Genomic DNA, 18,099 nt, shown 5'->3' on the forward strand with positions numbered 1-18,099 from the left:
CCGAAAATGGAAGCCAAAATTTCATTACCATTTTTCGGAAGGGGAAGAGACCGCTTTTGCCCTTTGGCAGAGAGTCAATTACGGCAAGGAAGCGCCCAACGATGTCGTCACCCGAAACCCAGTCCCAATCTCAATCCGAGGTTAGAGGATGCTCTCCATAAGTATGTACATAGTTGCTTAATATTTATCTAACGTCGGTAATCAGCCAGCCCCGACATGTGTCCCTGATCTTGATAACAAATAAGGGAAAAGGACGAGTAATCCCGGCAAACAAATCAGAGCAGCCCCAAGATATGTATATCCAATGCGTTTTTAATAAACTGTCAGTTAGTAATAAAATTTTCAGTGAATTTGATTATGATTACAATCGCAGTGATGACAACACGATTGAGATCCCGACACTCCCCCAAAACTTTGCCTTCGTTAGGTGTGTGCGTTCGAGTTATTTTCGAGTCAGGAACTGAGTGTGAAATTTGGCAGCTTGTTACAGTTTTCCGGCACGGGGAAAATTTAGGGGCACTGCAACCATTGACCCTAATCATGTAGCAGCTTGTAAAATGCGAGCGTGAAAAGAAAATTGAAAAGTTAGTTCAACGTCGGGTTTTCCCGTTTATCCTCCCTCCCACCTTCCCCTCTTCACGTTCGTTCAATTTTCTAAAAGGCTGTTGATTTGAGAAATTCCTTAAACTTGTCCGAAAGTCGGTGGGGCTGTAAAAGCCAAAAGTTGTTCAAGGTTTATATATATACTATATGCTAAGATTTTCGGCAAGTTTTCTCAATTCGGGAAATGAGGAAAGCTATTTGAGTTGTGGAAGCTATGAATGAAATGCGGCTGGATTTGTGAGTTTAAGCAGAGAAGAAGCTGTGAAGGAGTTGCCAATAAAAGAGGGGGTTTTGTTATGGCTATGAACAAAAAACAAACAAAAAGAAATCTTTATAAAATTAAAGAAATATAAATATGTATTTATAAAAAGAGTTGTGACCTAATAAATATTTTTAAAATATATTTAGAGTTCAAAAACCATTAAGAATCGATAAAAATTATTCACAAACCCTTTCCCTTCGCTATCATATTTCCTTTTGTTACACCAAAGACCTATTTTCCTGCTCTTTCTTGGAGCTTTAATTTCTTCCAACAAAAGACCTTTAAGAGCGTTAAAAAACACCTTCCTTCCGGAGGATAATCGACAGCACACTCCCCCCCATTGGACAAAAAGGGCAACCACCCACACTGCATCGAAGCCACCCCCTTTTTGGGGTGTTGTTTTGTAAAACACCCCCCACAAAACCCCCCCAAATGGATGGATGGGCACACGTTTTGTTGCAATCCCAATGAGGAAATGCTAATCCGCATGTAATATTCGAAAATGATATGAAAATGCCAAACCAAACAACCACCCACCCGAAGCTGAGCCCCAGTATCCTGGATTTATACCCGGTTCTGTAGAATAGCAACATTACTCAATGTCAGCATCAAAATTGCTTTGGAATTCATGCATTCATTTATCCTGCGAACGCGCAGTATAGAAATTTTCATTTTCGGCTGAGTTTTAATTCGGGGAAAGTCCTTAAATAGCTGAACAGGAACGGGAAGAAGTTTCATGCTGATTAAAAGTGGCAACTGTGTCTGCTGTTACGGTACTTTTTTTTGGGTTTCATATTGCAGCCCAGGGGGAAGTCCTTCTAAAAATGGGGGGTGGTGACTCATCCTGCGCTGCACTTGTCCCTTGACATAAACCCAACAAAAAAAGGGAACAGAAATTTCGTCACAGACGGTGGCGTGAAATTTCGAAACGAATTCTCTAAACTCGCTCATTGTTGTAATTTCTGTAATGCCGAGACAGAGTGCATGGGCATGATGCGGAGGAGGTGGCATGTGGCCAGGAAGTTTGTTTTGTTTAAAATTATTAGAATTCAGTTGCTTGTTCCGCGGGTGGAATTTGAGGTTGAGGGTGGTTGCTGGCCCATTTGGGTGGTTTTTCAATAGCAACACAGCAGCTGGTGCCCTGGCACTTGGCACCGCAATGTGGTCAAAGTGAAGGACCCTTGTTTCGCCTCAGCACTTGTTTTGCTGTACAGGGGAATCCGCCGTGTGTGTGTGTGTTTGCCGGAGATTTTAATTCATTGGAAGGGCAAGCAAAAGCGCAAAAGTCAAACGATTTGCCAACACTCCAACTTCGGACGAGAGGCTGTATATGAGAACTGAGATTTTAAGGATAAGGGGAACATATTGAATGGTGCATAAAACAATATAAAACAGTTGGAAGAACAATAAAGTCTTAAGCCATAAAATGGAAATAATAAAATATACAAGAAATGTAAATATAAAATAATATAGTTACAGAAAAACTACCCTTATAAGGTAAACCAAATTATAATAATAGATATTTTCTAGCTTTTGAAAATATAAAAATTATTATTTTCTCTTCCATAAAGTAGTATAATTTTCTTTAATTTACACTTATTTCTCCATTATTTTTTAAGCATTTTTTTCCCCATTAAAATCCTTCTTAAACTCCAACCCTCAAGACCTTTTCTACTACTACTTGCAGACATGATTCATAAGTAATTGCCACAATATCTGGACGATAGCGAGCAAGCAAACAAAACAAATCCATAAAATTTAGCCGGCTAGACAGATAAATTGAGCAGAAACGCCGCTGAACCCGGCGACGACGACGTGCTCTTGGCTCTGTTGACATGCCACGAAACTGGAAAACAATTAATGTCCAATTTTGATATGTGTGTGAGCTAAGGGCTAATCGAAAGTCTCCATCGACCAGACATGGCAAACACAGTGCAGTTCAGGTAACAACAATGTAATATTTGCCAAGGACAACTGGACCTTGGTCCCAGGATCCCAGCACAAGTGTTTTCGGCGATAACAAAGGTGTTGCACAAGCGCAAGGACCTGGCTAGTCGAGATTTATCTAATGCACTAAGAAAAATATTATAAGAGAAAATGAGATTTTAAAAAGATAAGATAAGATATTTTATAAACAAATTTAAATGTTATTTTTTAGTAACAAAATTCTTATGAAGACATAATAAAACATTTTATAGACAATTTTCTCTACAAACTTTGCTTGGTTTTGAGCACAAAATGAGTGTAAATTATATCTCCCGATTAATCTTCAGAGAGAAAACAAATAACTATAGTTCCAGGATAATTTCCTCATGATGTTATAAATTTTTTACGAGTGCTGGAATAAAATTCCCATCCATGTTGTGTGGGAGCGAGGATTCAGCTCATTAAATGTCAATTTCTAGTCGCCGCCGCACATCAAACGCTGACTTAAGGACATTGCACATATCCCGCTGTGCGCGTGTCCTTTGAATTATCGCCGATACCCGCGCTGTGTGTCTTCGAATCCTGCAGCCAAGGAGTATCCTCTTAGTTCATCTGGCGCGCCTGAGTTATGCGAGCATTGTTTGCCTGGCCATCGCCTCCTTGCCGGTGAATTATTATCCCTTTCGCATATGTTGCTGCTGACTGGCCGGCATTGTCCTTCGTGTATCCTTTCAAATGTCTGTTGCCCGGCCACGCCTCGCTCTTGGGCGTTTTGCAGTTAAACGTCGTGGCTGCAAAGTTTTCGGGGCGTGTTCGCTTCATAAATTGCTTTTTGCTTTCTGTGGAATTTGGTTTTTTTTATTTTCGGCCTTTTTTTTTAGATTTTCTTTGCCTCAAATTTCATAATTATCGGGGCGTGTGAGAGTGTCTATATGCCAGGATCCTGCACTTGTTCCATGAAGAGATACAGAAATCAATTTATTGTTTTTTTTTCTCTCCCCTCTTATTTTTTGGGGTTTTTTGTTTTCCTTTTTGGCCTGGTCTGCGGTCAATGTTCTTGGCCAGGCCAGGCCAGGCAGCCGTTGTGGTCAACCAAGTGTTGGACAGCATTATAAATATTTGAGCTTGCCCTTTGCAGCTTATGACCAGTGGAGAAATTACTGCTGCAGTGCGTTGAATTGCCAAGGAATCTGCAGAGAACTCTGAGCCCGGGATTATATAGTTTCCATTTTCTGGCATAAATCTTTGCAATGAAAAACCAAGATTAAAGTAAAACTTGACCCATTTTCCGCTTAACAAACTTGGATTCTAGGATTCTGCAAGATTACAACAATTAAATGGAAACCTAATATTGGGCAATTCAAGTCCACTTAAAAGTTAAAACGGCCCTTTGTCCTCTTTCTCTCTCTCGATTAGCTGGCATATCCTATCATTATATATCAGCTCGAAGAGAGGCCCTGGCATCTATGAAAATTACACATTTGCCAACTGCTAATTGCAAGTCATAAATTAAACCCTCACCCGGGGGTCTCGAAAAGGACCAAAAGAGGGCTGGATACTGGACACAGGACACTCTGGAGACAGGACACACAGAGAACGCTGATCCTTGGGGCTCTGCACAGCAGATACGGATGTAAGTGAAGTGCGGGACTGTCAAAAACTTTAGATTGCATTAAAATGGCTCATAGGCAGGCGGCATGGTTGTGTCTGTCAATGCACTGGAAAAAATTTATTTTTAGAGCTTTAAATATTATTTAAACTTATGTATTTTATGAGAAATGAACAGTACAAGCTTGGCCTTAAGTAAAAATATTTTAAAAATATTTTTAAAGTAATTTATAAAGTGTCAAAGTAGGGTAACTAAAAAATATTAAATTTATTTAAAGAAATCTAATTTATTTGCATTTTTTAAACCTACCTCCATCACTTTCTCCTTATCCATGTTCAAACCAAGATTTCTTCTTGCTTATAAATATTTTTTGAAGATTTTTTCAAGTGCCTTGGCAATGTCCTGTTTAATATGCGTCCTGCAGCTAGTGCGAGACATACGCACGCATTGCGCTGCCGTGGCCAAAGCTTCAAAATATTAATTATGACAGATCTCCGGAACAGTCTACTCACACACACACACACACATATGGACTATGCACGAGGCCTGGCGAATGCCGTTGGCGAAATTTGCATTTATATTAAAAACAAACAGCAAGGAGTCCGGGAATCTCGGCCAGAAGCCAACACAGCCGCCAGCCGCTAGCCGGAAACCAGAAACCAGAAGCCGGGAACACGATGACAGCGCCAGCGACTTGCGGCGTAATCAAAGACACGTCACCAACAGGCCATGGACCAATTTGCAATCAACCGACACGCCCCACCACCTCCCCCCCGTCAGCAAGGACACTCTCCCGCGCGACACTCTGCCGCAAAACTATTGCACTAAACCAAAGCTGATTTTGTGGTCCGGACTTTAATTACATCTCATATATCAGAGGGAAAAGCTTCCTCGTGCGGAAGGGCAGCATCAGCGGCGGCGGGGATCGCATAAAAATGATTTCGTTTTGATTGCAATAACTCCCCCAAATCTTGGCCAAAGCAAAACCCCCACAGAAAACCTTCATCAAGTGCACTCTTAGAGGGTGGTTTTCCACAAAACCCACACAAGTGTTGCCAATTGTTTGTAACTGTTTTGCCAGCGACAGTGGCAGCGACAGCCTCCCGCTGAAATTGGCTTGGCAACCCCCAAAAGAAAGGAAAACCCCCCCGAAAATTATTAGGTTTTATTGCATTTAGAAATGAAAATGAAAAATTTCTCATCACTAGCGGGGAAAAAGTTGTGTGCGTAAGCGATTTATTGAAAAGCGTGACTGGCATTGTCCTGCGGCGGCTGCTTTTAATATTTCCAAGTGGCTCTTGTGGCAGATTTTATGATTACATTTACTATATAGTGAACCCTTGAAAGGGTTATCTCTGCATCTCCCTAGTCTGGCCCACAAAATGCAACGAGCCGTGAATATTTTGTGAAAACAGAAATTAGTTTGGGGATTTGCATTTGAATAGTATCCCGGGACCACACAGTTGTAATGGAAAGTTGCAGAAATAAAAGTTGGTTGGGGCTGTCAACATTTTTCGGTGTATATAAATCTGTTTGCCATTTGCATATGTAATAAGTGCGAGGGCACTTCTGTTTCAGTATGATAATCAGGACGAAAAAGCCAGAGAGAGAGAGTCCTCATATCAAACATGAATTATGGCGTGGCAACATGAATGCAAATAGACATGAGCATTTTTCAGATAAAAGCGAAAGCTGAGATTGTGACAGAAGGATAAAAAGATATTATTATTTGTAAGGAAAAATATATAAAGAATAAAGAGATTAGAGGTACAACAGCATTCTTTTCTAAACCCAAAACAATCCCCTAGAACTCTTAGAAAAACTATCTTTTGAAGAAAGTGACTGTGTGGTCAGGCTCAAGTGGCGATGCCCATCTCATATTTGCATCATATCTCTTGGTTTCTACACATCCTTCCAGATACCATCTAAAGCTGTTAAGTAGAAGGACCCCGGCACTTAAGGTAACTAGATCGAGGATCCTCTGGCACTTTCTCGTATTTAATTATAGGAATTTCTACCATTTTCCTAAGCACCTACTTTAAAGGCCATTCAGCGCGTACGCCCCTCGTTAGCATACAAATGCGAACCTCCGAACCCAAATCGTCTCAAATGAACAACACTTCGCTATAATTTCCATTGAGCTAAGGCTTCAGGTTTTAGGTTTTTTTTTTGTTTTTCAAAAGGGAGACTGTAGGCCAGACAGACGCGGCTTTTGTCTACGAGAGCTCTGGATTAGGTTACACAACTCAAACAGATGCCCCGGTCCGAGGATGGGGCATTTAGCGCATCCTAACAACTGCTACATGACACCGTATTATTAAATTAAATGCAGACACGCTTTGCTCTGGCCACCAGACTCGCTCGCTCTAGGTCTCGGACAACAACAGATGGAGCCGGGTCGGGTCCACTGACCATTAATTCCGGCCAAAATAAATGGTCAGCCGCATCGCTGTTGCATCGCAGCTTCTTCCTTGGCTTGTTAAACTAACAAGCCAGCAGCAACGCGGCTGATTCCACGAAAGGCAATCAATAGATTTTCAAATACAGATACAGCTGGGTCTGGAGGAATCAAGCCAAATGAACGATTTTTAATTATACTTCTGACTGTCTGATAGAGATCTGATCACATATCATGTAACGTTAGGGAAATCTCTGAAGGGGACTCACATCTTGCGGGGATTAACTTCTTTTTGGGATGGAGAATGCATAATTTCATAATTCAAACTGAGAATGGCATAAGGTAAAAAGTCACCTGCTCTCTGGATGGGTACAATAGTGCACTAGGGAAAATATTTATTATATATTTATAAAAGATATTTATATTTAGACATTTTTATTGTACGATTAACTATAAATTATTAGGAAAACTTCAAGCTTTTTAGTTTCAGTTTTGTGATAAACAGTAGGAGACATTTTAAACCAATAATTTCCTTTAAAAACTCAAGTGTTTTACTTATTTTTTCCCAGTGCACAATTGCCTTTGGATTGCCCTTTGTCCTGAAGATCATTGATCAATGATCGTGCCTCCTGCTGCCGTCTGCCAGCTACCTGCGGCATCCAGGGCCACTTAGTGATTTTGGCCGTTGTTTGACCAGGCTAAACAGCTGCCACTTTTTTTTTCGGGCCCAAACGGTCTCCACAAAATTGATGACGACAGGTTGCCAGGCAAAAAAACAGAAAAAAAACAAGCGACCAGAACCGATCCCTGGGCTGATCCCTTGAAACAGGGATTCGTTAAGTCCGACTGTGGATCGTCTGCGGGATCTGACGTTAATCGACTAAATTGTAGCAGCTGAACTGTCAGTTTAGTTAAGTGGGCTGTGCCTCAACTCTCCGGTCTCCGGAATACTTTAAGTTTGATGTATTGCTGGCCAACAACACATTGATGACGAGCTGGCGATAAAGTCCTGGCCAGACTAGACCACTTCTACTCTCATTAAGGCCTTGATTAATGTTAGTTAGGGTTTTATTGTCGCGCCTTTTTGGCCAGGAATTTTATGGCCTTCAATTTGCAGTCGCCAGTATCAGTATCTATGGCCAACTTCATCATCAGATTTTCGCCAGATTCGGCTTGTTTTGGTCTTTGGTTTCTTGGTCTTGGTTTCTTTCCTTCTTGTTGTCGTCGTCGCGTGTAATTAGTCTCGTTTGTTGTCATAAATTTTCGGTAAATTTTGTTGAAAAGTCGCATTTAATTGCACTGATTTACAGTTTTGTGTTTTTGCAGCTTGGTTGCCGGGTTGCCGGGTTCTGGTTTCTGGTTAGAGGTTTTTGGTTAGGTGTTTTTTGCCACTTGGCTCACATAATTACGCTCAAAATTAATGATGTTTATGTGCAGCACTTTAAACGGTTGAAGACAAATATTTCGGCTTTAGTTTGGTCTGGTTTCATTTTTGCTTTCATTGTTGTTGTTGTTGTGTCTGGCTTTCAGGCAGATCGTTAGCCAAAATTTAATGAATTCAGCAGGTGCAATTTGAAATCCTGAGGTTAGAACTGCTAATGATGATGCTGAGAGCAGCAGCAAGGTGCAACTTGTGCTGATGGATGGTGTCCTCTTGACCATAAATTATCCCCATACTTGAGTTGTGGTCAATATTTTGGGTTCATTTCCTATTAAATTTGGGTTTTTTTTCGGGCAAATTATTGAAATTAAATAGGAAATAGGTTGCCAAAGTCATCTGCTTTCCTTTTCCTTTGAAGTCAGTTTGGCAAGTAAATGGCATTTTATTCATGATGTTTGACTGACAAAGGTTGCCTTTGAATTCAGATAAATTTTATGAAATGCATGGAGCTTACTGCTTCCTTTTCAGAAATATTTTATAAGAAGTGGACAATTTTCTTACATTTTTTTTAAGTATTTAATGTCTTTGCATTTCTCTTTATAAAATTGTAAATTAAACATAGCTTCTATTGGTATTTTCTCTTCAGTCTGATGACTTTCCTTATCTGGCATCTGAGAACAATGAAAAGTCTGAAAAGTTTATTACTTTTAGAAGCAATCATAGTCAAAATTCGACTTCTCATCGGACATTCCCTTGTCTCGGGAAAAATAATTGAAACTCATCAGGTTCAATTTGGTTGTAGGAAGGTGGCGGCTTAGCCATCATTAATGCCCTTATCACGTACTTCAGTCAGGGGGGGGTACGATGTACGCGACACTCCCACAGCGAACCCCCTCAATTACATATCCAATCCGATGAGACCATCGAACCATACCAACACCTTACCCCAAGGATTTGTCTTAAAACTGCCACCCTTAATTACTTGTAAGCTTCTCGCCCCCAGAAGCATCCCCCGGGCAAAAGTTCAGGCAGTTTGACTTTGCAATTTGGAAGTGCAGCGGTGACTCCCTTATCCCCTCCTAGATTATTCTTCTTTTGGGAGCGGACACCCCAGTGGGCTGACCATTGATTAAATTGATGATGTTTGATGACTTCTGAAGCCGATTTCATCGTAGATTTCTTCCGTTAACAATATATATCGATGGGGAGCAGGCCGGACACACGGACCACATATGGTGTGCCACCCCCCGATCATTACACTGCATTCGACATGCATTGGAAAGCCTTCAAGTCAGCGGGCAACACCAGAGTGGACCTTTAACTAAGCTACTGTGTGGGGTTCGTTACAGAGAGAACAAATAAAGACCTTAAAGGAGGCTTAATTTTATTTATAAAAAAAAAAACCATAATTTCTTGAGAATCAAACGAAGAGAACTTTATATTTGTACCCATTCAGCTTAAGTTTATTTTTATTTTATAAAATTTTCTTGTCTAAAATTGAAAATATTTTATTTAAGTTTCAGTGAATCTACTGTAATATTATTTTCTTGGAAAAGGGAAGGAAGTGAGAGCCGAGAAACGCGACTCCTCCTCATATTAGCTGGCATGACTAGACTAGGTCAGGCCCGTCCAAAAGGCGGCATTCTTTTGAGCCTGAACTCCCCTGCTGACCTTAATTAATCTTCGGAACTGAACTGAACCTGAGCCCGGCACCTACATCCGAGTGGAATGCAACCGGCAACCGGTGACCGGCGACCAGGGACTGGGAACTGGAAACTTGCAACTTACAGCGCGGTACTGAAACTGCAACCAATGTTGATTAATGCCGCCGCGTGACTGGGCGTTATTTTCCTATTTTTATTTTTTTTTTGTGTTGTTCGGGAAATGAGTTGGACGAGGCGTGCTATCAACTAATTGCGCTGCATTGTGCGATGTGAAAGATATCTGGAGAAAAGTGGAAATTCCAATGCTATAGTACCCGCAGAGAACTTCCGCCTGGCAGAGCCGTAAAAGAGGCGAAATTTCAATGCAAATAAAGTGTATATACTATATGTATATCTGTCTCGCTGGTTCGAGGGTCCATTGCTGACTTTGACTGCGATTTTGTGACAAACGCTCCCGGGGTGCAATATATATTTTCCAGACTGCGATGAAAGTGTGAACGAAAGTCCCCTCGCCCTTTGGCCAACACAAAAACGGATGTACGAGTGGAAAGTTCAAATAGAATTTAACCCCAAGCGCATATTTATACCATGTTTTTTCCCTCCCTGGCACGTCTCCACGTAAAACAAATAGCAAATGAGACAAGTGTGTGTGCGGAGCGGGTTAAGTGTGTGCGGTGGGTAACCCCCCCTGTGTCGCACCGCATTAAACCCTTCTCCTTTTGGCGTACTGAAAATGACCCAAGGTAAGAGGAGATTTTCTCGCCGGCTTTGCATGCAGGTGAAAAGCGGATTCCGCCTCCCAAGTTCCCTCTTTTTTTCTCGCTTTTCTTTTATTTTTTTTTGTTGCTGCTGAGGTTGTTAGCCCGGGGCCAGAGGCGAAAGTTCATCCGGATGATATGTCAATGATATAGCAGGGGAAAGTTGGCTTTGGCTGCAGTTTATAGTTCCTTAGAGAAGAAAAAAAAAAAAACTAGACAGAGATCAGTTACTAGAAAATGTTTGATATATACCCATTAGTTGAAAATCCCCACAAATTTAGCCGCCTTCTTGTTAATTAATTTTCCTGTCCAACTTTTCAGTTTCTAAAACGCGGTTGTCCACATCCTAGAGACCTTTTTGAGTTACCCCTCTGTTCGGTTGGAATGACAGATCACCGAAACCACTTGAACCACACCATGCCATATAGAGCCTGTCAACGGAACTAAACCCGAAACCGTAACAGAAACCCAAAGAAACTATAACAATAAAGACCGGAAATTAAAGTGTGAAAGCGGCAGGCAGGCAGGCAGGCAGGCAGGAAGTTGCCTTGATTACAAGTTTTCCAGAGAGAGAGGGGAAGGGAGCGAATAAGTTTATAGACTACACACCTCGGAGCCGGCACTCGTATCTCCCACATCTCTCGCATCTCTGACAAATAGAAAACTTCACAAATGCATTTCAACTGCTGCTGACACCGACAGCAGCTCGAGTTCGAGTTCGAGTTGGAGTTTGAGCAGTTAGAGGTGGCCGTTGGCCCTGATTGAATGTTAAACATTTAATTTAAACTTGTCCACAGGCAGTAGTGGCCCAACCCAAACCCAATTCATTTCAATGCAATCCTGGGCCAACAACACTCAGCCCAACCCAGGGAAACCGAGCCAGCCGAAGTGAGATACGGATTTGAGACGTAATTTATGCACGCACATCAATTCAAATGCATCTAATTTGGTAAACAGACCGAGGAGATTGGGGGAAGCACTCGAAGTAGATGGATATGCAGGGAGAGAAGAAATGCAGACATTTTCGAAATTTTCTATAAAATATATAAATCGGGAATAGATCTAAAAAATCTGATTTAAAAACATATTTCTCTCATTTCAGTTAGTTAATTTAAAAACTAACATGAAATATGTATTATTTAATATTATTTACTATCCAAAATAATGTATTTTACACTTCGGAACCTCTCTTTTATTTGTTAATAAGTTTTAAGATTTATTTAAAATACTTAATATATTATAAACTCGAATTGTTTGCTATATTAGACTCCCTTTCTTCCAAGTTATCAATTCTTTAATCTTTAATTCTTCTCTGGTAAGTTTCTTATATATTTTCTTATCTTAAAAAATCCAAAAACCTTTTCTCTCAGTGCCAACACCGCGTTGCTTGTCACACCTGCCTGCCACTCGACAGACAATCGGCTTAAAATAGTTTTCATTTGTTTTCGGCGGCGAGTGCAACATGTGGCATTGGCAATGCCACTAAGTAGCCCCAGTCTGCCTCATCAGCATCTGCTTAGAGAAGGGTCCCCCTTCTCACTCCGCAATCCTGCATAGTCTCTACTCCACAATCCACAATCCTCTGTCCTCCATCCTCCTCGAAGAACCACAGTAGTTGGTCTCGTCTCGCCTCGCTGGGCTGCCGTACATGCAGCTCATTTAGTTGACATTTATTAACGTCACATAGCGCGCAATGTTTGACAATTAATTAGGCATCCTCAGATGCCGAATGACGGCTTCTGAGTAGCAACTACACAGCTAGATACAGATGCAGATACAAATCAGATGGAGAGACGAGATACAGATACTTATGCAGATACAGATACAGTTCCAGATGTCTAAACAGATACAGATACAGAACTTGAACTTGATTTGAGAGTTTGTTTGGATCCAAAATTAGATCTGCTTTAATTTATAAGTGTTATTTTTACACTTCAGCTGGAGGAGAGGAATAATTAAATAGTTTACTGAATTTTGAAATTAGAAAAAATTTCTAGATAATTTTAAAGATATTTTTTTCAACAAAAATCTTTGGCTATTTTTGGATTAGATTTAACAACAAATTTAATATTTAATTTGTTCAGTAATTTAATGCTGTTCAAATTAATTGTTTTTTTAATAAAAAATATAGAGAATTATGTAATTATTTTAAATGTAATAATTCTAAAATTCTTTTTTCACCCCAAAATAATATTTATAATTTTCAAAAACTGTTTAATAATATTTCTTCAATGCAGATCTTAAAATTGTCCCAAAATCCCTACCACAAACACACTGAAATTCTCATTATGGCTGTATATCCTCCTCGGGGCGTATAATTTTAATCTGCTAATTCAACAATCATTCAATTTTAAACCCCCTTAAGAGATGCCACTTGAGCTCCTCTCTTTTTCGTCCCCTTTTTTTTGGTTCGTCCTGCGCTCGCAAGGAATGCAAACGAGGAGAACTGGCCTGAAAATCACAGCAATTCTCAAAGTAAACACACAGAAATTTTTCCCTCCCCAGGCAGAGTGAGAAAAGCGAACTTTTATTTATAAAACACTCGAAACGAGAAAAAATGTCCAAACTGTTTTTCGGGCATATTGACGCAAGGATTTCCCAGGATAGCAAAAGATGGGGGATTGCCAAAAAAAAAACGAGAGAAGAAGAGAGAAAAAAAACTCCAGAAAGCAATGCAATGTGAAGAGATCAAACAGTCGGCTGAAAGTCCTACGCTTGGGCGAAAGTTTGTTTTGCTTTTTCCTTTCCATTTTTTTTTTTTGTGCAAATGTCACATGAAAAATGCGTTTGCTGTTTGCCAAAAATGCCAGCACTTTGCATGGGGCTCAGGTTCACCCCCAATGGAAGAGCTCTGCCACCCCAGAACATCCTATTCTTCAGTTTTTCCAAGGGACTTCTCGGTGTCGGTTGCCTTGCACGAAATTTCCATTTAATGTGTTTGCCCAAAGTATTAAAAGGCGAACGACGATTGAGTATCGGAAAGTAGTAAAGCAAAGCTGGGAGCGAGAATCTGGGGTGTCCAGTCCCATAACGCTGGAGTTGCAATACAGAGATAGAAAAAATCTAAAGGGAAATAGCAATAATTAGGGGTTTATTTAGATTCTTTGTTCAACCCAAGATATTCTTGAGGAAAGTGGAAATTTCTCTTCAATCTCTGATTTGTAATTACTGTTTAAATCTCCTAAAAAGGTGCCAAGACTATACCCTTTTTCTATACATTTTCCTATAGATTTCCCTTATTATTTCTTTCTGTGCTGAGACAAGCTCCCCGACTGACTGCTGAGTGATTGCCATGATAAGTGGCCCATTATGATGCCAGTTTGCACAGCGAGATTGCTCTGCGCTCCATTGGAGTTGGCCGTACTCCGGCCATGGCATCACCATCGACCAGCTACCTCCTCCTCCGGCGATCCGCTTTTAATGCATATCAGAGTGGGCAAACTTCTGGCCAAAAAGTGCGTCATTGTCCGTTCTTTCCCTGCGTTGTCTTCGCGCAAAGTCCGCTCCACCATGCCAGCCAGGCAGCCTCCTGCTCTGGGCAGTGTTCTTTTCGCAACGTCTGTTGACAAAAGACATTTAATTTTCCCCCCAGTACCGAGAGGAGTATCTGTATCTGCCGGGGCCTTGCAATAAAGTTAGTCGTTGTCGTGGTTTCTTTTCTTTACTTGGCTCCTTTTCGAATGGCCCTCCGTCAGTGGCGCGTCTGCCTTTGCTCGATTTTTGGTCTACGCCGGCTAGCGAAAACTTTGATAAGTGAAATTTATTGTGGGTGCTTTGAGTGTCCACTATGATGGGTGCACTGAAATAAATTGTAGTGGGAATTTGCAACATTTTAGGAGCTAAAGCTGGGTTCCTAGCAGGGTTTCTGGATGCAGGAAGGGCTTAAATGTAAATAAGTCCAAGAAAAGCTTAACAATTAATTGATTAAGAGTTAGAATAACATTTTCTATAATTTTCTAGTAAGATTGTATGGATAATTTTCTGAGAAAATAATTTTAAATAAAATATATATATAAAATCCCTCTAAATTCTTATAAAACCTCCCTGATTTTTCCTCTGTGCAGCAACTACAGACAGCAGACTGTCCAACTGATGGCGCTCTTAATGTTTTACGGCATTCAGTTGATGTTTATTATTTTCAGCATAAATCAGAGAAGCAATAACCACAGCCCGCAGAACCTAGCACGATCCGTTTAGCGATCCCAAACAATTCTGTTCTGTCTGGCAGAATTCCTTTACCCATCCTTCACCACCTCCTACGGCCTTCTGTATAGCAATTTAAATATGCTATCCACCCTCGTGGGCAGCTCTCATTAATTTACGTAAAATCCACTTAACTTCTTTCCCGTACGCAATAAATTCCACAACTTTGCGCCTCATCAAACGGAATGAATGCCGAAATTTACCACGCGACAAAGTCAGACAATAGAATAGATAGAAATCTACATGAAGTAGACGCTGCGTCGCCGCTGAATTTCGGAACATGTGGTGTTATGATGAGGATTGGGACTCGTGCCCAGAACCACCCTGCACCAACCACCACCCACAACGGGGCGAAGAACCACCCCAAATCCTTGGACTCGCCAAAGGGTGCATTGATATGCGTAAGCAAAGCGATTTTTTGTGGGGGAATTCCCCCGGAAGAATTACGTGCCGGCAGATCCCCGGACTCATGCCAATGCATTGCCATCATTTCAGGCAATTGTCAAACGGATTCTGGGGGGTGGTGGGTGGATAAATTAGATTTTTACTTGCGCACAATTGCACGGAGAGCCCGACAATGTAATCCTCAGAGGACCCACTCGTAAATATTCATTGCATACGGCCAGGCGTTTGAGCTTAAAGTTCTATCACTCACCTCCTCGGGCGACCCCCCAAAAACCCAGGCAATACTCCCCTTCTGGGCTTTTCAAGGTCTTTGCCAAAATTTGGGGCGGCGGCAATTACATTTTCACCACCCACCCGATGTCCTTGGTAAAAAAAAAGCTTGGGGGTTGGCCTGGGCTTTGTATCCTCCAAGGGTGTCGAACTATAAATTGTACCTTTTGTTGCAGTTTTTGCTCGATTTTCCCAGTGAATGGGGGACAACCCTCGCCGGGACGACGTCTTTAATAAATGTTTGGATGTTTCGTTGCGAGATTAAGTGGATTTCGTTTATGGCATGAGTAATGATGGATGCATAATGCGCACGTATGTGTCAGGTGCCGCGGGGTGGGGCGTCCTCGAGTGGCTGCGGTTCCAAGCCAAGTTGATGGTGGTACAAAGGGACTTGACATTCGGTTAAGGGAATTGGGTATTTCTCTACTTGATGGTAATTCGAATCTTTGGGATAGAAGCGAGGTCTTGTAAAGAGTAAAAGACCTTAGTAAAGTTTATAAATTAAACATTTAATTTATCACAGCTTTCCCTCTTATTCTTTTTCCTTATAATGTTAAATACTCATAGTAAAAAAACATGTTTATTAAGCTTCTATTATATTCAATAATTAATTCCATTCTCATATATTTTATATAGGTCTTATCACGAGCAGGTCATTCTATGTAATCTAGAATTACAAGCAAAGGCAAGCATTATCAGTTTCTTACGACTGCCTCAACCTCCACTAAACAAGCCAATAAATTAATCATTTTAATACAGCTTCAATCAGTTGTCAGCATGTTCTCGAGCAAAGTAGTAAAGTCGTCGTCGGCTACCACGCCAATTATTCAGTTGCAGTATAAAGGATCTAAAGGAACGGGTCCCGATTGGTTGCCTTTGAAACAGGATTGGAGCAAAAGGTTTTGTATCCTTCCGGAACAATATACCGAAGATTTTGCAAGGCGTATAAATGAGTTTGCAACGAGAGACGGCGATGTTTATGTGGTGACATTTATGAAGAGTGGAACAACCTGGATGCAGGAGTTGGCCTGGCTCTTGTTGAATAATCTGGACTTTGACAAAGCTAATAAGAGCCACACTGTAAGACGATGTCCCTATATAGAGTGAGTAGTACTGAAAATATATTGAGAATATTTTAACAAAATATATTGAGACATATTTTGAGAGGTTTCTTCTTCTATAAACCTTTTAAATATATTTTATAAATTTTGGAATCATAAAGAAATACTTAATAATTATTTAAATAATAATGATCATTTTCTTTCAGGCATTCCGTTATAAGAAACAATCTTCATGTGGATAGTATTTCAGTGTGCGATCAGATGCAGGATAATCCTCGTTTTATCAAATCGCACCTTCCCGCACAACTTTTGCCGCGACAAATTTGGGAAAATAAACGAAAAATCATCTACGTGGCCCGTAATCCCAAGGATGTTGTCATATCATCCTTTTACTTTCTCACTAAACTCAACCTTTGGCAGGGAAATATGGATGATTATATAGACGAGTTTATCACAGATCGGATTTATTACGCATCATACTGGTCGCATGTTTTGGACTTTTATCGAATGCGTAACGAAAGTAATGTCTTCTTTGTCACCTTTGAGGAGATGAAACAGGATCTGAAGGATGTCATTGAGAGACTATCTAGGTTTTTGGACTGTAAAGTCTTGAGTGAAATGGAAATTAATATGCTGGTAAAACACTTATCATTCGATCAAATGAAAGGCAAGTCTTCAGTAATTTTAATTGAATATTTAATATCAAGTAAATTTATTTTTCAGAAAACCAGTTTAATAATCCCACGGCATTGATTAGGACTGCTTTTGAGGCAAAAGAGGATTTTAAGTAAGCATAATTTTGTTAAAGAACTTTACAGGAACATTATAGAATATATAATCCTTTTTTTCATAGTTTTATGCGGCGTGGCATTGTGGGATCTTACAAAGATGAACTAAGCTCGGAGCAAATAAGTAAATTGGATAGATGGACTCAAGAGTATTTACAAGAATATGGATTAAATGAATCTGATATTTTTGGAAATATAAAATAAAATTAAATTAAACAAGAGAGAAAGCCAATTTTCGAACGGCGATGATTTGATATCTTTTGCAGTTTGAAATTGTAGTAAAATTTATAAATTAATCATTAAATCTATTACAGCTCTCGCTGTTTTATTTTTCCTTAGCATATTAAAAACGGAAAATAACTATATGTATATAAATTAATTTTTTTTTATAAATTCTTATAGTAAACAATTGTACAAATTTGCTAATAAATCACAGGATTTTGCTCTTTATTACTTTTGTACACGAAAAATAAAGAAAAAAACATGTTTATTGTGCAATTTATTGAAAAATACCAACACATTTGTGACCAACCGCAACCTAGTAACACTGAAAGTATTCTGACCGCTGTGTTTGGTTATCTAAGATAATGAAGATTACCTATCTTCATCCATTTTTGGTTTTTAACGTAGAACGGACAAGTTGAGTTAAACGAAGTGAAGATTAAAGCATAAAACGTTTGTCGAGTTGTTTCTATTTAATTATTTTATATGTAGGTCTTATCAATAAAAGTTCATTCTTATCAGTGTTTTACGAGTGCCTCAACCTGTACT

General features: G+C 40.1%; 1 protein-coding gene across 1 annotated transcript; it reads left to right on the forward strand.

Annotated features, from left to right (window-relative positions):
• The first annotated feature begins 16,260 nt into the window (after nt 1–16,260).
• LOC108083019 (luciferin sulfotransferase-like) lies at nt 16,261–18,079 on the forward strand. The gene is made up of 4 exons (XM_017178647.3): nt 16,261–16,582; nt 16,747–17,207; nt 17,264–17,327; nt 17,394–18,079. The coding sequence occupies exons 1-4, from the start codon at nt 16,473–16,475 to the stop codon at nt 17,530–17,532; spliced, it is 774 nt and encodes a 257-aa protein (XP_017034136.3). The 5' UTR covers nt 16,261–16,472; the 3' UTR covers nt 17,533–18,079.
• Nucleotides 18,080–18,099: the final 20 nt, after the last annotated feature.

This window comes from Drosophila kikkawai, chromosome 3L (assembly GCF_030179895.1).
Source record: "Drosophila kikkawai strain 14028-0561.14 chromosome 3L, DkikHiC1v2, whole genome shotgun sequence".
Classification (NCBI taxonomy): Eukaryota; Metazoa; Arthropoda; class Insecta; order Diptera; family Drosophilidae; genus Drosophila; species Drosophila kikkawai.

Bases quoted from the DNA above. Each gene is read 5' to 3' on its own strand.
- LOC108083019 (XM_017178647.3), top strand. From the start codon at position 16,473: ATGAAGAGTGGAACAACCTGGATGCAGGAGTTGGCCTGGCTCTTGTTG. The intron at 16,583-16,746 runs GTGAGTAGTACT...ATTTTCTTTCAG, and splicing joins AGACGATGTCCCTATATAGA to GCATTCCGTTATAAGAAACA. The intron at 17,208-17,263 runs GCAAGTCTTCAG...TTTATTTTTCAG, and splicing joins ATCATTCGATCAAATGAAAG to AAAACCAGTTTAATAATCCC.